Here is a 20945-nt window from a genome sequence, read left to right as displayed (position 1 = left end):
AACTGAAAGGATGTAGTTAAAGCTTTCTGAAATATCTGACTATGCAAGACATGAATGAATTTGTTGAAGATGGATAAGTGAGTGCTAAAAAATTGCTAAAATTAGGTGCTGAAATGGCAGTTCTGGTTCATCACTTTTTAATGCTCTTTACTGTCATAAGTTTGCATTAAGTCTTCTGGACTAAACCTGGGAATTTTTCATTGACAGCTCCCGTGCAGGATTAAACAGAGGAACTGTGGTTAGGAACCTCTTTCCCACAGTCACAGATTTTACTGAAAAATCCCTCGTGTGAAATCATTTTCCCAGCCCATCCAGAGCATTCCATGGAGTTACCACTCATGCACTTGCCTGTCTTCATTGACTGACGTCTCACTTGCTTTTGGAGCTGGTGGCCTTTAGAAATTTGCTTGTTGTTGATTTTCTCAGCTTTTACAGGGATGGGGTAACTGAGAGGCGTTTTAAAAGATTTTATTCCATTACCAGTCTCCATGAATAGTGAGACACAAGAGATGGAAAGCTTAATGCTGTTTTATCAGAAGGTAACTAATTTCTTGGTTACAATACTTTATAAATGTTTTCCAGCCTATTAGCTTTTGCTACACAGTGTTGTTACCACTTCTAACACCAATCACCTGTATTTTTATCCCACTGGTCCTACTACAGAGCACCTTTCACAGCTCTAATTCTCTAAAGCATCTGGTCTTCTTGCAAGGCCATTATTTTGAAACTTGTTTCTAGTTCAATTTCTCAACAAGTTGTCTCAGAATTGGAGGTTGTCAGAGAGTCGTGGGATGGTTTGGGTTGGAGGGACCTTAAATCCCATCCACTTCCACCCCCTGCCATGGGCAGGGACAATTCCACCATCCCAGGCTGCTCCAAGCCCCATCCAACCTGGCCTTGGGCACTTCCAGGGATCCAGGGGCAGCCACAGCTTCTCTGGGCACCTGTGCCAGGGCCTGCCCACCCTAATTTCTCCCTAATATTCCCTCCTAATCTCCCCTCTTTTAGGTTAAAGCCATTCCCTGTGTCCTGTCCCTCCATCCCTTGTCCCCAGTCCCTCTCCAGCTCTCCTGGAGCCCCTTCAGGCTCTGCAAAGAGCTCTGAGCTCTCCCTGGATCTTCTCTTCTCCCAGCCTGGCTCCACAGGAAATGTGGTTTTGTGTGCTGTGGTCCCAGATTTGATTATCTTGGTTCTGCAGGGCCACGTTCAGGTTTCTGGGAGCCAAACTGCTGCTGATGGCAGGAAATGTCATTTTCTGGCTTCCTCCTCGTCCCCTTCCAGGTGGTGTTCTCTTGAGGTTTTCCTGTAGCTCAGGGTTCAAAGCTGCCCCCCCAGCTTGTGATGGGAAATAAAAGCAGTTTGTGGTTCAGGCTGGTTTGGCTGCTCTGAGAGTGTGCAACTGTTTAAAGGAGGGAATGGGAAAAAAAAAAAAAGGCAATTCCTTGGTCTCACCCCAAAATCCCACAGTGCTGGAAAACAGAGCTGCCTCACTCTGTTTTTCTAACCTCCATAATTGTCTTTGGATCTGAAAATAATTTATATTTGCATATGAACACCCTTTCCAAAGTCAGATGTATTATTTATTCCCAAACTCAACTGTTCTGCAGTGATTTTATGTGAAAATTTTTCTCATTTCAAACAGTTTTTCCTGGCTGAGCCTTTCTGGGAAGGGCTCAAGTTATGTTTGAGAGCTGCTATTGAGTGATATGGATTGCTCTTGTAAGGAACCACTCTGGGAAAGTTTCTCTCAGACAAAAAGAGCCTGCAAATATTGATTTTAATACTTGACGGTTAGAATTTTAGAAATCTGTAGGTGGAAATTCCCATGTGAAAATCTTGAAGCCCTTCAAAACTGGAAAAGAGGTGTCTTGTATTCACTTAGTTTGGAGTACAAAACAGTATTCATATGATTATTATTTTAAAAAACCATATCTCTGCCTGTGGATTCAGTGAATGAAGCCTCATCAGACTGCTTAAGTCAAGAATTAAGGAATTGCTCCCAGATTTTCCCAGTGTGGATTAGCATCTGACGTAGCCCTGTCACTGCTGCAGCCACAATGGGAGCCTTTATTTTCCCCTCACATTTCATTTCTTCCTACAGACAGAGCTTTGTTTGGGAGGGCAGCCTGGCTGGGTCTGTGTGCACTGAAAAACGTGGATTTCTGACAGGTGCAAAATGCCTGGGAATACAGCAGAGGTTTAGGAAAGAGACTGGTGTGGTTACCTTCCAGTTCGTGAAAACTGAATATTCATCTTTCACCCTCCATTGATGGGATGTAGACTCCAAAGTTAGTCTAAATTTTCAGGAAATACTGAATTTTCTGCGCAACTTGCAGGCGCTGCTGACCTGTGCGTTTTACAGCCGCTCAGAACTTTGGTTTTTCTGATATTTTCAAGGGTTAATTTCCACTACACAACCACACCCTTAGACCACCCCAGCCTCTTTATTCAAGCTGATGGACCAGGAGCACCCCCAGCAGCAGGAATTCAGCACACAACCTTTGGCTCCTACCTGGAACAGCTGTTTTCGGGGTTGTGTTTTCCTGCTGCTGCCCCCTCCTTGCCAGGTGTGCCAAGGTGCCATCACCCAGCTGTGTGCCCTCCTCCTGCCACAGAGGTGGGAGCTGGTTGCCACTGCTAGGGCTGTGGAAATGGTGTTTTCCTGTAAATCCAGCAGAGCAAAGCTTTCAGAATTGGCTTTGGGACCCTTGGAGCGTTACTTGCCCCGTGGGGAGATCATTTCGAGGTGGTTTTCCTTTAGTTTTCGTGGCTTGTGCATTCAGTGGTCTGGGGGGTGAAAAATTCAGAGGAGTTTAGAGGTTCTCAGTAAACTGTGGAGGTGTTTGCAGTTCTCTGTCACATTCTCAGCCTCCAGCAGTTGGTGTGGAAATGGCTTTTGGGCACAGCCAGCCCTCGTGGTGTGTCTGTAGTGGAGGGCAGTGCAGGACCAGGAGTTTTGGGGAGCTGAGCTTGTGCTCACACAGCATTGGGACCAGACCAAAAACCACTGCCCGTGGCTGGGTCACCTCACCCAGCTCTGCTGACAGATCAAAGAGATCCCTCCTGTGCTCAGGAACTCTGAAATCTATTGTTTCATGTCTAATTTTCACCTGAATTTCATTTACTGCACATTTGCATCTATTGTTTCTTCTCCAATTTGTCCTTACCAGGTTTTTTTCTACCCTGTTCCAGGTCGGAGCAGATCTTGGAGCAGTGAAGCCTATTTTTTTCCCCTCTCATCCCCTTTTGTTAAAGCCTTTTTTTGTGGTTGAGTTCTTATTTGCTTTATCTTTGTGGTCAGTATAACACACACACAGGATATTTGGTTTTGGCTGAGTCAGTCTATAGATACATACATATATAAATATATATATGTGTGTGTGTGTATATGTATAAATGTGTGTATAAATGTATAAATGTGTATATGTATGTATAAATCTATGTATTTTTATATATGTGTATATATTTTAATGTATATTTTTAAATATGTTTATTTATTTGTTTATATTATATATATATATATATGTGTGCACTGGAGGTCACTGGTCCCACTGCTCCATGCTCTCAGCAGACCCAAATCTGTGCTAATCCCATAAAAACCTGGATTTGGGATCTTTGAGGCTTGTGGTGCACAGGCACACGCCGAATTTCTCCTTGATTTTCTAGATGCTGGAGGAGAAATTCAAAGCTGAGTTCCAGTGGGTGTCACTGTCCTGGGTATAAGAGGGGAATTTTTGCTCCCTGTAGTTAGTGTGGGCAGCAATTAAGCACAGTTTGATATAGAATAAGCACCAAGTTATATTTTTTTGAGATTTCTCTTTTGCCACGTGCACAGCAAATGCTGAGCCCCCACTTTCCTCGTTTGGAGAACTGAAACTGAAACGAGAACAGCAGTAACCAAAACCAGCCCTCAGTAAAACACTGATTTTAATTAAAAAAAAAAAAAAAAAAACTTGCATTTTAAAATAGCACCATATATGCTAATTGATGTGTTATTTGGGTTGTTGGAAATGCCTGGAAGTGTCCAAGGCCAGGTTGGACAGGGCTTGGAGCAAACTGGGGTGGTGGAAGGTGTCCCTGCCATGGCAGGGGTGGCACTGGATGCATTTTAAGGTCTCTTCCAACCCAAACCATTCTGGAATTTTGTTTTTCTGTCCATCTCTCACATCCTCACACACAGCTGGGAAATCTCATTAGCTCAGGTTTGCAATTACACCACATTTCCTGCTCTCAGTTTGTGATTTGTTGCATTTAAAAACCCTCTTTTTTTGTATTTTTAATTTTTTAGAGACGGAAAAGATCCCTGTAATGCGTGGACAGTGGTTTATTGATGGGACTTGGCAACCTCTGGAAGAGGAGGAAAGTAATTTAATAGAGCAGGAGCATCTCAACCGCTTCAAAGGCCAGCAGCTGCAGGAGAGCTTTGATATGGAAATATCCAAACCTGTTGATGGGAAGGAGGGTAAGATTGTTTAGATCACTATAATACATTTTTTTGGACACTTGGGCTCTGCTTTTCCTAAGTAAGAATGTGATCTGCTTTGGTTTTTCATCCTATAAATTGGGGAACATCGGTTTGTTCTCCCATTTTCCAGTGCAGGCTTTCCTGCTGCAGCACCTTTGGGGAATGCTGTAAAAGTTACAGAAACATCTTGTTCCCATTGTGTTTAGTATCTTCTAAATGTGTTTGAAATCTCATTTCAAACTAAAATCTCTTGATGGGACAAGGGGAGTCAGTGTCCAAAGGCAAGCTGGCTGATTGCTCTCTGGCCAGCATCCCTAATTCTGCCCTAAAGGGAGTAGGATCATTTTTACAAATCACATTCCATTTTCCATTTTTATTCAGGCTGGATTTATTAGTTTTCAGCTGCAGTAAATCTTAGGCATTCATTCTGTTGGGTAAGTCCTTACAATTTAATGAGCAGGCTGAGGATGTTCAGGTAGTGTTGCTGGGAATCTTGGTCTGCTGCATGGAACATTTTTTAAATTACTGAAATTACTGGTCTATTATTTAATGTACACAGTTTAATTGATTGCTCAGAGCATGTATTGCACAGCAAAAATTCAGTATTTTTGCCCTTCAATCTTCTGGTTGTCTCTTGCTTGAACAATCTACAAACCACAAGCTGCAAGTACAGAGGACCCTCAAGGTATTTCAGTAAGGATTTAGTTGTGTCACTCCTTACAAAGAAACTTTATTTTTGAAGTGGAGCTTTGTGCAAAGCAGTCACACAGTGTAGGAATGGCTGTGCTTTGGCCATGACTCCTTATGTGTGAGCTGCACGACCACACAAGTGAAAAAACCTTGTTCATAAATTGGGAGCACAGCAATACTCAGGGTAATTCTGCAATCACTGTAAGGAAAACCAGAGTGTCATTTGTTCATTTAGGGAGATTTTTCAGCATTATAGAGAGTTTCTGATGCCCCTTTTAAAACTTGTGAGGACTTTATGAATATTTTTTTTCCTTATTTGTGCTACTTTAAAAGATCTTTTCTCCCGCCAAGGCTGCAGAACAATCTTTTGCTTCTGTCCAAAAGGTGCATGGAGTGGTGTGAGCCCTGAGCCACAGCAGCGTGCCTGTACAAACATCCTTCTGGAAGGCACTTCTACCTCTATTTCTGATTTATTGTCCCAGAGGCACAAAGCTCAGGGTTGTTAGTGGCAGGGATTTATGTTTTGGTTTTTTTTTTGCATGGAAAGCAAATCTTTGTGTTTCCTGAGTGCTCCCAGCCTTTGGTAGTTTAATTTTTGAAGGAAGGCTGCAGTGGTACTTGGATTCTCCTTATAGAGTAAATAAGAGAGATCAGGGTTGGGATTTTTTTTCAGAGAAAGTCTGAACTGTGGAACACAAATTTTCAGATTTGATGTTGGATGGACTGGGGAGAGCGATGAGAAAGATACAACCACTGGTATTTATGAAAATATAAAAGACCAGGAAAAGAAACTCCAAATTCAGGCACCGGTGCCTTTTCTAAAACCAAAGTCAGAACAGAAAAAAGGCGAAACCCCAAAAAAAAAAAAAAAAAAAAACAAAGCCCCAAAAAAACCCCAAAAAAACCAAACAAAAAACCCAAGCTATGTAGCTATGTATGGCATCACTTCAATGGTATATATGTCAAGTCACCAGTAGGTTTCAACAGGGTTTTTTGGTAATAATAGGAGAGTTGCAGGACAGCTACAGCTGAGAGTGTGTGAAAAGTGGTTTTGTCATTCTGATTTGCCTCTCTGTACCTCTTGGATCCCCTGGCATCCAGAAATGCCATCTGCAGTGGCACTGGGAGGAGCTCTGCAACTTGCATTATTGCTGGTGAAATAAAATTGGCTGAATTCAGTTTATAAATTTCTTAAACGCTCCATTTTGTTGTAATTGTATCCTGTATGAAAGAGTTTTTGGTGCCATCAAGCTTTACGGGTACCTGTAATTTATGATCAGTGAAAGTTGAGCTAAATCTGTAAATATCCATTGGGAAGCAGAGTGACTCTTCCCAGTGCTGTGATAAAACATTGTGAGGGATAAAAAACTGGCCATGTCCTCTGATTCCTCAGCAAAATTAATACAAGGTGCTGTGACAGCCCCTTTGTACCAAGAATTACTCCAGTGATTAAATTTATTAGTTATATTAATTTTGTTAAATTTGTGAATTCTTATTAATTTATTAATCCTGGATTGCAGCGTGTTGGCAAGGAAATTACCCAGCTTCATCCAGGGCTTTTGATGGTGATAAGAGGGATAAATGGCCCATTATTAAACTCTTAATCCAAGCAAACCTTCCCCTGAAAGTGCAGAATTATTCAGGAGGAGGGTCTCCAACCTGCAGCCTGAAAGTAACATAATGCCCATGCTGACATTTGGTTGTGTTATTCTTTACAAAGAAAAGTTTGTTGTGGTTTTTTTTGGGAGCACAAGGAGCTTTAAATGCAGAAGGGAACAGAAAGCACAGATGGCAGGGGATGATCCCCCAAGCTCTGTTTTCCATGGGGCAGCCTGGAGATCACTCCTTTGCTGAGCAAACTGTAGTTTGCATTTTGATTTTCATCCTCGCAAAGCATTTCATTTCGTGCCTTGCAAAGCAAGCTTGGTTTATGATGCCTGATGCCAGTGGCTCCTCTTGGTGCCTGTTCCCCTTCAGTGCATCAGATAAGTGATTTGAATGGCAGGATGCAGAAATGGGGCACTTTTTGATCAAAAGGAGCTTGGCCAGCAGGTGAAGGGAGGGGATTGTCTCCCTCTGCTCTGCTGAGAGCCCTCTGGAGTTCTGTGTCCAGCTCTGGAGCCAGGCTGGGAGAGCTGGGGGTGCTCACCTGGCCAGGAGAAGCTCTGGGGAGAGCTCAGAGCTCCTTCCAGGGCTTGAAGGGGCTCCAGGAGAGCTGGAGAGGGACACCTGTGTAGCAGTGAATACACTTAAAATTCACAGAATGACAGAAGATTTAGAAACTGCCTTTTCTTCATACTTAGGCAGACAGTGAGTTCAGCACCTATCTGAAGTAGCCCATCAAAGGAGTAGCATTTTCCAGAGATTCCTGGCACATCCAGGCTGCTGTGAGATAAAACAAGACCAGTTAAGTTCCTGTCATCCATTGCTCCATGACCTGTTTCAGGTGTATTCATTTAGTGAGGATGGAGTGAAAGCTTTATTTATGTGATAGGAAGGTAGGATAGGAACAGATCCAGTTCTTTGTATTTGCACAGAGAGATGCTCAAAATTCAGCTGGAAATCACCCAAGCGACCTGATTCAAACCTGAAATTGGATCTGACTTTGAAGTTGATCCTGATCTGTGAAGAGGATCGGAGCAGATGAACCCCAGCAGTCCCTCTGCCAAAAAATACCCTGTGACCAAGTCTGTGATTTCCATGATAGACATACAGAAATAAAAAATCCTGACAGTTAGAATTAATATTTCAGTGCATTGATTTTGAGACAGCAGAACTCTGCTGGGTTTTTTCTTACAGAATTTCAGCGTGTGGTCAAGGCCGCAAAACCTCTACAAATTGCATTTGGAAGAGCTGATTTTGGTTTTTTTTTGTCTTGGCTTTCAAATAGTATTTTCTCACTGTATAAAAAATTCATACCGTTTTTTAGCACAGCTAAGTTAACCTTTAGATGGGAAGCTCCTGTTCATAGAATTGGAGACTTGTGCAAGTCAGGAGGGATCTCTGGGGATGCTCAAATCCAACCTCCCTGCTCTGATGAGAGCAGGTTGCTCAGGATGTTTCCTGTGGGATTTTCAGTGTCTCCAACAACAGACTCCACAACCTCTCTGAGCAGCCTGATCAGTATTTTACCACCCTCACCATGAAAAGCAATTTTTCTTCTACTTTCCCTGAGTTCCCTGTGTTGATTCTTCCTGAGGGAAGTAAAAAGCCAGTACAATATTGTAGATTAAATTACTCTGTGGAATCCCAAGTGCTGAAGCTCTGAGCCTGATTTTCCTCCCCAGAGAAATGATGTGCAACAATAAATACATTTCATTTGCACCTGTACTGAGAGCTGTTGGGACAACTGGGGCAGGTGCCACCAGTGTGGAATGTCACTCACTTTGCTGGATCAGGGACCGCTGAGTCCTGGGGCCTGGCAGAACAGGGCAAGAGCAGGAGATTTTTGTCTAATCTAACTTTTAACCATCCTTTTACACTCTTTGGGGGAAAAAAAAACCAGAGCTGTGCTTAAAATTGAGGTTTTTAGTGTAAATTTAGGAAGGGTCAGTGTGTTCTACCCTGTACCAAGGAGGGGGATGATGTTTTAGGTGGCTCTGGTGGCAGCATGTCCCAGCTGCCCCTTACTGATGCCTTTAGCTCTGTTGTGATGCCATAACTGGTTGTGAAGAGTGAAAGAATTGAGTTTGGGACCTGACACTTCTGCTACAAAATCTTTTGGGTTTTTTTAATAAATATACCTTTTAGTTCTTTCTAGAAAATGTGACTTCTTTCTTTTTTTTTTTTTTCCTAAAAATGGTGATACTAATGAGAAAAAAAAAATGAAACACCTTTTAAAAATTTTACTTTGAAGCTCAGTGTTTTTACTTTTAGTTCTCTACTACCTCCCTCCCTTCTCCCTCCCTTCTTTGTTCAAATGGAGAGGATATAAGGAGAGATCAGATGCTGCAAGTCTTAAGCGAAAGCATTCCCAAGGTACAGTAATTGGAGATTTCTTTTTTTTTTTTTTTTAATTTTTTTTTTGTAGTGCTTCTGGCTTAGGAAGCTTTAAATTCCAGTTTGCTTGTCTCAGTTAAATGTTAGATTTACATGCTTCAATTTTTTTGAGCTGTATCCATGCCATTTCCTTCCAAGGGGAAGGAAAAAGCATCCTAAAGCTTAGAGGAAAAGTAGAAGTGTTGTGAGTCCTAGAGAGAAGTAGGTGCTCGTAGTGTCATGCAGTATTTCTTATTAGAATTGTTTGTGGCTGATGAGAACTGTGAACATTCGTTTCTTGCACTCTTCGTGTGTGGTTTGGCTTTTTCAATAAAATAAAAGGGACTTTTTTTAGCATTGCAGCAGGCCTGGTATGAGATTAATTCTGTCAGAGAAGGAATGGAGGGTTCCTTCCAGATTATGTTTTGTTTGCTGCCTTCTTTTGGATAATAATCTTTAATTTTACGTTCTAATTCATTTTTGCTGCGGCTTTGGAGTGAAATGAGTCCCTGCCATGGGCTGTAAAAGGGGAAGCTGTGTGGAATACACCTAAAGGCTGCTGAGCTGCAGAAAACAGCCCTGACCTTTGCAGCAGCTGATGCCGTGCACATTTATTTCAGAAAGTGGGGGGAGATCTTACAGGAGTCATTAATGATTACAGAAGGCTCCAAAGTTCCTGTCACTGGGCTCTCTGTGCCACCATTAAAGCCAGGAGTGATTAAACTTCCACTGACTTCTAAAACCTTTAATTTAAAATGTAAATGCACGTGGTAGGTTTGGAGTTGTTCTTGTCATGTCTTGTGTTCCTGTAGCTCCTGGGTATGTTGTGAGCTCCTGAGAATTCATTTTGACATGCATAATGCTTGCCTTTTCACTTCCTTTAATTATTTTTTTATGTGATTGGGTCCAAATGGAAAATGCCTGAAATCAAAATGCTTTGTAGTAAACTTTTGCCTGCCTTTTCTCACACAATGATCCCAAGTCTGTTAAAGGTGAATCAGTGTAACTCGAGCAATAAGAAAGGACTTCTGCCTTTTCTTTTGTAAATTGAACTTTTGAAATTATGTTGTGCATTTTTTCCCCCTCAAATCATGCTCAGTTGTGGTAATGAATGTTCTCAAATTTTAAAAAATTGAAATTAGGTGGTTTTGTGACAAATAGTGACAGCGATATATTGAGAGGGGTGAAGTGCAATGTAAAAATGACAGCAATGTGAGACATTTTTAATTAAGAGCAATGGCCTTTTTAATGACTCTTAAAAAAAAAAAAGGAAAGGTTTTTAAATCTATAGGTTTATGTACCAGAACCTGAGATTCATTTCAGAAGGAAAAACAGCAGCCAAATTATGCTCTCAGCTCCCTGTACCATGTGTCAGGCTTTAGTGTGGCACCTGCTGCTTGCAAGACAGATTAATTTAAAAATCTTGGAGGGAAAAAAAAAAAAAAAAAAAAAGGCAGGAGAGGTTTTGAGACAGTCTGTATCCCTCCTCTGGTCTTTATCCTGGCTGGAATGACAGTGCCTTTGTCCTTGGAGGCAGTGTCAGCCCTGAGCACTTCAAAGATGCTTTTCCCTGGATTGATTTTGACTTGAGCACCATCAAACTCTGGGGAGAAAAGATCCACCCCGTGCTTAGCTCTTGGCAGGTGGATGAAAGCATCAAGTAGAGAAGCAGGTATTTAGCTAAAAAAGGTGTTTAATTGTGAGCAGTTGGCCCCAGGAGGTGCTCACTGCTCGGGCTGGGAGGATGTTTCCATGTGCACATGAGCAAAACACAGAGCAGGGTTTCTGCTCCTCAGTTATTCTCCATTTCTTTGACTCCTTGAGTCAAAAGCCTCATTGAGACCAGGCTCTGCAAGGATTTAGGAATATCTGTTCTGTGTTTTAAGGTTCATTTTTCAGATTCCAACTTTTTAGGGGGATTTTTTTTTTCCCTCAGTGGTGATCTATCTTGGTGAAACTGGAGGTTTGTGTGATAGTAACCATTGATTTCTTCAGCTGAAAGAAATCCTTTCTTGATCCCATCTTCAGTCTCCAGCAGGGCTGAGCTTTTCACGTACTCACACTGTAGGAGTCTGTCTTGGTTGGTATTCCTGAAAAATGTTTCATTTCTAAGTTCTGGCTACAAAAGAACCAAAAATCTGGCCTAGTCTCCAAGGACTTGGCCTTTAATCCATAACTAAAATCCCAGAAGGGCTTGGGCTGGATGGGATCTTAAATCCCATCTCATTCCACACCTTCCACTGTCCCAGGCTGCTCCAAGCCCCAATGTCCAACCTGGCCTTGGGCACTGCCAGGGATCCAGGGGCATCCACAGCAAATCTGGGCAGCCTCAGGGCCTCACCACCCTGAGTAAGGAATTTCTTCCTTGAATCTAACCTAAATCTCTCTTCCTTTAGTTTAAAACCCTTCCCTCTTGTCCTCTCTTTATCTCCCCGTGTAAAAAGTTCTTCCCCCTCTTTTAAGATCTCCTCCAAGTTCTTGGAGGCTGCTGCAAGCTCTCCCCAGAGCCTTGTCTTCTCCAGAAAAGTGTGCTGGGGTTTTCTGCGGGGCTTCTCTGCATCTGGGGGAGATGCACCTACAGAGGGAGGTCTGTGGGAATGCTGTCAGTGCCAGGGAAGTGCCACGTGGGAACAAATCCGCAAGAAGTCAGGTCCACAGGGAGATTTCTGTCCCTGTGGATTTATGGCAGAGATGTCCTGGACAGTCAGATCTCAGTGAGGCTCAGCACCATCCCAGCCTGGTGCCCTGGGGAGACCCCTCAGGTGTGGAATTTGTGCTCCTGGAGGACTCAGAGGGATGAGCAAGAAGAGATTCCCCTGTGCCTGTCCTGCTGCCTCATCTGAATTCTGCACCTGGGCTCCCTCAGCCAGGCTGTGACACGCCCTGCTGGCTCCCTGGCACCTGGGACACCCCGAGCTGCCACCCTGAGCCCCTCTGGAGCTTCGCAGGACAGTCCTTCTGCACAGACAGTGTCAATCCTGTGCTCTCCTCATCTCAGGAAACATCACTTTCCCTTCCTCAGGCTCAGTTTCAACCCAGCAGTGCCAGTCCGTGATGCCTGCAAAGCACAGTTTGAATTTTTTTTCTTTTTTTTTTTCTTTTTTTAAAATTTTTTCAGGATGTTTCTTTTCAGACTGCTGTCAAATCCTCCCTAAAGTCACATTTTTGTGTTCCCTGTCTCGCTATTAACACCCCCTGGGGCTGTCAGCAGCAGAAGCTGCTTTTGGTTGAACTCTCAAGGGTTTTCACAATCTCTTTGCTGTCAAATAATCACAGAATCAAATCCCAGGAATATTTAGGTTGGAAGGGACCTTAAAGCCCATCTCATTCCAGTCTCCTGCCATGGGCAGGGACAGCTCCCACTAGTCCAGGTTGCTCCAAGCCCCATCCAACCTGAGGCAAAAATGTTTGTGGACATCACATCCAGGGTTTGAGGATGAACAGACATCACAGGGTTTATAGAAATTAAAAAGTAAAGACAAGAATATTACCAAAGATATTTTTTGGTTAAAAAAGAGGCAAAAAATGCTCCAGAGCAAAGCAGGGAATGTGTTGGTAAGCAAAACTTACTGAGAGAATCAAAATGAAATGCAAATATATCAATTAAAATTGCAAAATGTATTACCTCACTGGCAAAAGGTAGATTTTCTGAAAAGCTTTGTCCATTTGCCTCTTCTGGATCCTGCCACTTAGCTAAAAAACTCCTGCTATTTTGTGGCTAAAGGAAAATTGGGAAGAAAGGACCAACTCATTAATTTTTATTTTGTTCTGTTTCTGTGTAGAAAGGAAGAGCTCATAGTCCAGGTGCTGTAAGAAATTTATCTGAGCTTGAATGCAACGTGTACGTGAGGAGCACATCCCAGAGAAGGCACTCTGCAGGCAAGGGACTGGTTTGGTCCTGCTGAAGGCCACTGCCACTTTCAGGTGGTGTTTTGTTAACAGTAGGCCAAATTTTTTAGGCTGTCTTTAGAAAGTGCAACGAAACATGCAGAGAAATAGTGCTGAATATTCCCTGGAATCCCAGAATGGTTTGGTTTGGAAGGGACCTTAAAGCTCATCCAGTTCCACCTCTGCCATGGGCAGGGACGCCTTCCACCATCCCAGGTGGCTCCAAGCCCTGTCCAGCCTGGCCTTGGGCACTGCCAGGGATCCAGGGGCAGCCCCAGCTGCTCTGGGCACCCTGTGCCAGGGCCTCACCACCCTCACAGGGAAGAATTCCTTCCCAATATCCATCCTGAACCCACTCTTTTCCAGTTAAAAGCCATGCCCTGTGTCCTGTCCCTCCATCCCTTGCCCCCAGTTCCTCTCCAGCTCTCCTGGAGCCCCTTTAGGCACTGGAAGGGGCTCTGTGTTGAGGTTTATCTTCTTTTTTTCTCCAGGGTCGGGATTAAATGCTCGAGATGGAATTTCTTGTTGGGACTCAGATGTTTGTTAGTTTTTTATCTCTGTTACATTCTCACAAACCCTGAGTTCTGCAGCACTTCACTCCAACAAACTAAACATGGAGCCCCATCTCTCTCTCTCTACAAGGCCTTTTAAGGATAAACTGTCCCATTAGGAAATGACACCTCAATTATTTTCACTTTTAACCCAATAACCACCAACCCCTGCCCCGCAATGGAGACTTTTTTATCCAATGACACAAAACCACCCAAACCCATGGAGAAGAAGGTGAAGAAGGATCAGCCTCCACCCTAAAACCTCCATCTTGCTTTATATCTATTCCTGTATTCTAAACCCTTAAACTCTGAGTTTCCCACCCTGTGACATCACACACTTCTATTCAAACTCCACACCCACAATCCCAGTTCTGCCATTCCATTCTGGAAGCTTCTCCACGGCCTCAGGTCAAATGCAGAGTTCTCTTGGGGGTCAGGGCCTGTCAGCACAGAAAGTCTGAAATTCTCAGTAATGAGGGTTCCAGCAGCTCTGAGCTCTCCCTGGATCCTTTTCTTCTCCAGACTGAGCACCCCCAGCTCTCTGCTGGAGACGTTTCTTTGCATGCAGCCCAGGACACGTTTGGGCTGCAGACACACATGGCTGGGTCGTGTTGATCTTCTCATCCACCAGCACCCCCAAATCCTCCTCCTTGGGGCTGCTCTCAATCCATTCTCCCTCCAGTCTGAATTTGTGCTCGGGATTGCCCTGACCCAGGTGCAGAACCTTGCAACTTGGCCCTGCTGAACTTGACTGGAAGTACTTTGGTGCTTCCACATCTTGTAGTTGATGTTGATGTTCCTTCCGTGTCCATGAACAGCACAAAAGTGAGGAATTTGTTCTTCCCAAGTGGGAATAATTGCTGCAGAGTAGGGAAAAGCTACTTATTCCTATATGTTCCTTCCAATAGAGAGGCTGGACTCGATTTCAGAAGGAATTTGAGGATCACTCCACCACAAACTTCTGTTTTTCCTGTGGTAGTAAGAGACTCAACCACGTTTCTTCCTCTTCTTTTTTTTTTTGGATGTTGAACACAACACTCTCCAAAGGTATCAACTTCCATCCCTCCTCTGCCAGCTTCCCCAGGATCATACTCTCAGAGGGATTTTGCAGAATGCAGATGGAGCAATTCTTGAAGGCCTCCTGGACAGACCATCTCTGCTCTTCAAAGTCAGGCTTATTTCTTTCCTCTTCCTGCTCTGCCAGTGTAAAACAACGATGTAATTCCAGTTATTTTGGTGAATCAGTTGTTTACCACAACACAGGGGCTAATCCTCCCTTAATCCCTGTGTTCCTTACAGATTTCGTTCAGTTTTTCATCAGTCTAGGTCAAGTCTGTCTGCTTTGGCAAAGAAACAAAAAACACTGCAGGAGAAAGGCCACAACATCTGGCTGAGTGTGGCTGGTTTTTGCTGTAGCAGAGTTAAAACTGGAAATTGTGATGGCTCAGGCTTTCTCAGAATGTTTTTTAGAAGAGTATACAAAATACATTTGGGTGATTCAAGGAGGAGACAGGTTAGAGCTCTGCTTGCTATGGAAAAAAGCAACCCCCAAACAGCCCCTCTGGGTGTTTTCCATGACTTTGGACTTCCCAGCAAGAGCAGTGACAGTTAAATCACCATTTCTTTGGTCACAGGGCTATTGCTGTTGTCAGCTGTGCACCCCACGTTCGACAAGACCTCAGCAGCAAATTTTGGTGAAATCCAAATTACTGTAACTCAGCTGTGGCACTGCTTGGCTCCTGCAAGCTCCAAGGCTGAGATGATTCTGATTTGCATCACAACGTGCCTGTTGTTTAATCCTGACAGTCAGGCTGTGTGTGTCATGAGGTCTGGCCTGGAGCTCAATCAGTCCCAAATCTGGAAAAACACAATCAGCACACAGAAAAAAACCCAACCACCAGAGCTCTTAGTGGCTTTTCAAAGAGCTACATTCTGTTCTGTGCCAGAAATTGCCCATTCAGAGGCTCATTGAGCTGCATTTCCAGCTCTGAGAAATTTCTGAAAAGGAGGAAATGCAACAGAGCCTCGGGAGCCTCTGTGTTAGAGCAGAGCAGCTCTCATGGGAGAAAGGGCTGAAATTCCATTTTTTAATGATGGAAATACCTGGGGCAGCCACCTGCTCATCACACCCACCTCTAGTATTGCAGGATCCATTACCCTGCTCCCTTTAAGGGAATATTTTGGGTACTTCCCACCACAAAATGAGGGTGGGAGGGGAGTGATATGGTGTCCTCACAGGTGGTCTTCAAACTGCTGCTTCTCCTGCTCAGCTTAAACCCCGCTGTAAAAATTCCTCAAGGTAAGAAATAACACAAGTTTAGGCATAGTGGAGCTCTAGATTTTTAACCTGTGTGTAAATCACCCTTCTCTCTCTCTGTCTTTGTTTTCTTTTTCCCCTCTTCCCCACCTAAATTCAATTTATTTATTCCTTTTTGCTGCAGCTATTCATAGTCTAAAGCTGAGCCGTAACCATGTGGACTGGCACAGTGTGGATGAAGTGTATCTGTACAGTGATGCCACAACATCCAAAATTGCAAGGACTGTTACCCAAAAGTTGGGGTTTTCCAAAGGTAAGTCTTTCCCAGGCTTTGTAAAGAATATTGTAAATGCCAGCATTTGAAGTTTGTTGCTTTAACTCCAGAAGGATATTTCAGGTTTTAATGTGAGTAGCCCACTTTAGCCATTGCATTTTTTACTTTATATGAGTATTCAGAGTCCTTAGCTTGTGTAAATAATTGTAACTAGATGTGAATATTTTTAAATTTTATTTTATTTACATCATATATTTGACTTACTGTATTTTAATTTTATTCCATGTTTTGATGGGTTTGGATGCAGCAGTTAGCACTACATAACAAATACCTGAAAATATTACAGTGGCAGTATTCCTGTAATAATATAAGGATTACAGTTCCTTTTGCAACCTTAATTTTACTGCTGGGTACTTAGATTTTGTGATGCATGCCTTAAACACATGACCATACCTTCCCTCTCCCCACCTCCACCCAGCCTCTTTTTCTGTCCATGAACCAGATGTATGAACTGACAGGAAAGGGCATTTAGACAGAAATTATTTCCAGTAGAAATTCAGGCTCGTTTAAACTCAGCACTCCCAGTCAGAAAGGCAGCAAAGCTGTGATGGTTAGAAGAGAGGGTGGTGTCTCTCAAGGAAAAAGCAGATTATTTCCAGCCTAGAAAATGGGAACTTGTCCTGTGCAGGACACCAGAACAAGAACTTACACGTCTGGTTTGTTCCTTGAAGAGACAAGGTCAGGTCATAGGTCTGACTTTATTCTGCATCCCTCTGCCCTGTAATTAATGCCCTCTTACCCTCCAGGACTCCTGGGTGCGCACTTAATTAATGCTTCCTTAAAAAAATAAATAATATAATTCAGTGCTTCAGTTCCAGAAGAAATGAAGTAATTTATCCAGAACACCTTTGGGATAATGTGTAATAAATAATGAGATCTGTCCCAAACGATTTGTGGGGGAGAAATATCAAAGAGAAGCTCACTTGGTAAACAAAACCTGTCTTGGGTAAAAAATGCCCATAGTGGGGTTGGGGTGTTTTCCTCCTTTTTAAAACCAAAATAAGCTGTTAGTTCCAGTTTTTGAGGCCAGCACTGGTGCCTGGTGTGGTCCCCTGAGTGTCACTAGAGGGGGATGGAGGCACATTGTGCCCATGGGTTTGTCAGCACAGCAGGGAGAAAATGCCCACATTTACCCTGGAGAATTGATTTTGGATTTGGTCACTGAGCTGAAGAACAAAGGGGGGAATTTGAGGTTGGATCAGCTCAAAATAAAGCAAGTTTTCCTTATCAAAATGATAAAATTTTAAAGGTTTTCAACCAGCTCTTTTAATTGGGGTGGATAAAGTGGCACCACTTAATCACTTATGTGGCCAGGTCATTTCCATGATCCTTCCATGCTGTGGGAGTAAGGTGGAGACAGGAGGAATTTCATTGATTGAGACACCCAGGAGAAGGGTTCTGTGTTGTCAGAGTGGGTGTACAATCACACAACTGTTTTCTGAGGAGCTGTTCTTCAAAACATACCTGAAATTAATTCCCTTTGCAGTGGAAATGGCTATTGCTATCACCTGGCTGCTCAAACCTTTCAGGGGTTTAAAAGTGCCTATATTTCAAAATAGATGCTAATCCTTTAATTTTCTGATTCTGTATTGTATAATCTGATTTTCAACGTGTTGGCCTGAGAAAAGCCAAGCTTCTGTCAGCAGAGGAGAGCCCTGCACTTGGCAGAATGTCACTGATGTGGGATAATGTTCTGTCTGCAGCTTCAAGCAGTGGGACAAGGCTACACAGAGGCTATGTAGAAGAAGCCACATTAGAGGACAAGCCACCCCAGACGAGTCACATTGTGTTTGTTGTGCATGGCATTGGGCAGAAAATGGACCAAGGAAGGATCATCAAAAACACAGCCATGTGAGTGCTTTGGAATGTTTGAAGCAGCCTTAGTGTAAGTGACAGCAGAGCCTTTGGTTTGGGTTGAATCTTTCCCTGTTTTCCTTCTCCTCCTCTTCTCCCGAGTCATGATTCTTTGTGTTATGGGTGCACTATTTTTTATGTTAATTGGGATGTATGAACTTAGGGAGGGCAGCTGCGAGCCAGAAGAGCAAAGATTTATTCTGATTTTATCACCAGCACTTGTGACTTTTGGGGAACTGGTGAAGAGGACGTAGCCTCAAGTTGGACCAGGGGAGGTTCAGCCTGGACATCAGCAGGAATTTCTCCACAGAAAGGGTTGTTAACCATTGGAAGGGGCTGCCCAGGGAGATTTGGAGTCCCCATCCCTGGAGGTGTCGTGTCGAAGGAATTACTGGATGTGGCACTCAGGGCTGGGGACAAGGTGGCCATTGGACTCGTTGACCTTGGAGGTCTCTTCCAGCCTGAAGGATTCTGTGTGAAATTCTGGCTCCTGTGGTCGGTGGTGTGACAAATAGGCACTCACATTTCATAAATTTAGAAAGGTTTATTAAACCTTATCAAAAATACAACAGAAGACTGAATAGAGAAAATGTTACCGCGCCGGGAGCAAAGGATTTTTCCCACCATGTGCTCACCCACACAGTGGAGGTTTCGCCTTTTAACCCTTTAGCCCCTCCCAAAGTTTTGTCCATCAACCCCTTCTTTGCTGTCCAGTGGTGGAGATCACTTCCTCAAATCCTGACTGGAGGTCAGATGTCACCGTAGTGACAAGCCAACCCTCCCAAATATCCCAACCCTGGCTGGCCCTTGATAACAACTCAGGGGGTAAAAAAAACTTTTCTTAAGCTATATACACGATTTTTGTCTGTTAATTGTGAGAGTCAATCATGGCATTACTCATCTGTCACAGTGGCTTTGCTGAGCAGGGAGAGATTTCTCATTTGGGGAATGTTGTTGCTCGGTGGTGCCTGGGTGAATTCAGTGTGTAATGACTGGGAAGGGACTGAGCTGAACATTTTTGATTGAGTGGAATGGGAAAGTTAATTTTGGAGTGGAATCTCTCAGAGCTGGTTGTTGGGATAGTGGGCAAGCAAATTGCATCCTGTGAAAGAGGGGGAACGGGGAGATGCAGGAATGTTGTCATTCCTAACAGGACAGAAGCCTTCCATGAATGAAGCTGTGGAGACTGCTCATGGAGTTCTGTGCACAGAGCCTGGCTGAAAAACAAAATGTGACCAAAAAGGCTGTGAAATCTCTTCACTGAATGGCTTTTGGTTTGCAGATGGCTCTTGGGAATGATGTTTCCCAGAGCTGTGGCGGCTCCATTCCTGGGAGTGTTCAAGGCCAGGTTGGAGCCCTGGTTTAGTGAGTGGCATGCTCGCTCATGCCAAGGGTTGGAACTTCATGATCTCTTAAGTCCTTTCCAACCCAAAGCAATCTGTGATTTTATGCACCTGAAAAGATGGTTTTGAATCTTAGAAAAATTATCAAGTCCTGATGGCAGCTGTGTAGGGGACAAGGTGGCACTGAGGAATCCCTCATTAGCTGGAAGAGGAGGCTAAAAATGTGTTAACTACAGATCTGGGTGGTTCAATAGGTGTGTCCCAAATAGCTCCAGGATCCCTCAGCACTGACGGACCCAGTGGCTCCTGTGAGAAGAGCTGGGATGGCTGGGATTTTGTGCTGGGAGCTTTGCCACCCTCCCTTTGTCACTCTAGGTCAGTGCTTGTGCGCTCTGTGCCATGGTGTTATCAACCTCTTGTGTCCCCACAGCTCTTTGTGCCGCTCCAGCCTCCTCTGGGTAAACATTTTGATGTCACTTGTGTGTCATTTGTCACCTCAAAGAACCAGCCTGCAGCTCCCCACCCCCTTTCCTGCCACTTCACTGCTCTGTTATTCAGGTTGTTTAAGAGCCAGCAATCCAAAGCAGAGAGAAAAAGGATCCACAGCCCTTGGCTCAAAGTTAGTCACCAAAATAAATGTAAAAACTTCAATTTTTGTGGGATGGAGTTACACTGGGAATGCAGATAGCCTCAGTATAAGCTGTTTTAACAGTGGCCAGAAATAAAACTTCAGCCTTGGAATCATTACATTTTTCTGCTTTATCTTTCTCCCTCCTCCATTTTCCATAGATACAGGGGTTATATGGCTGGATTAACTTCAGCTCAGGTCACAGTGCCGAGATGTTCATTCCGTAAGTCCTGCTCTAATTGGCAGCACAGCAAATGAAATACTTTCTCAAAAAGGGACACAAGACTTTATGTGCTTCAGTAAATCTCACTCATATCCTCAAGAAATACCAGACAGCATTGCACAGCCTTTAAAAATGCTAATTATTGGCATAAATTGTGCGTTCTGCACAAAATTTGCAAATTAAAGCATCATTTTAGATTGAAGTATCTTTTTTTTTTCCTTTTCCTTTTCCTTTTTTTTTTTTCAAATAACAACTTAAAACTTATCAGTGAGGAACATCCCATATGTTGCAGGGAGAGATTTCAGAAGGAATGTCTGCCAAGCTCTCACAAGCCATACTGGCACTTTCTGTTAGCACCTTCAGCCCTGATATTTGTGTGCTGTTTGGTTTTTGGGGTGTTTTTTTACATGCTTTTCCATTAGAGACACAGTGGTGCCTTTTGAAAAATAAAATTAATAAGGAGAGGTATTTTTTGACAATTCACACTTTTAAGTCAAAATTAAGAAGAGAAGATGTCAGTGTTTTGTTTTTTTTTTTTTCCTTTTAATTGCACATTTTTTAGTAGGAAACCTGTAGCTGGACCCCTCCAGAGCTCATTTGACACGTTCTGTCCTCAAGTTAGCACCTTGAGAAGAAGCTGGTGCAGCTCCCACGATGCTGCTGCATCATTAGGCAGATCCTGCTGGCTGCAGAGCTGAAAACAGACCCCTTGTCCAGGGAAATTCCAAATTATC

The 20945-nt window shown here is 43.4% G+C and overlaps 1 protein-coding gene across 3 annotated transcripts in view; it reads left to right on the top strand.

Annotated features, from left to right (window-relative positions):
• The window catches only part of DDHD1 (DDHD domain containing 1), a 64971-nt gene that overhangs the window by 10295 nt on the left and 33731 nt on the right, over positions 1-20945 (top strand). The window contains exons 2-5 of one of the 3 annotated variants that reach the window (XM_068194880.1): positions 4289-4462; positions 9032-9133; positions 16014-16142; positions 17867-18014. In XM_068194880.1, coding sequence (XP_068050981.1) covers positions 4289-4462; positions 9032-9133; positions 16014-16142; positions 17867-18014 — 553 coding nt within the window. The remainder of the gene's footprint in view (positions 1-4288; positions 4463-9031; positions 9134-16013; positions 16143-17866; positions 18015-20945) is intronic. The other 2 variants (XM_068194881.1, XM_068194882.1) reach the window with 2 other exon arrangements.

Source organism: Anomalospiza imberbis, chromosome 6 (assembly GCF_031753505.1).
Source record: "Anomalospiza imberbis isolate Cuckoo-Finch-1a 21T00152 chromosome 6, ASM3175350v1, whole genome shotgun sequence".
Taxonomy (NCBI): Eukaryota; Metazoa; Chordata; class Aves; order Passeriformes; family Viduidae; genus Anomalospiza; species Anomalospiza imberbis.
This window is presented reverse-complemented; position numbering and strand designations above follow the sequence as displayed.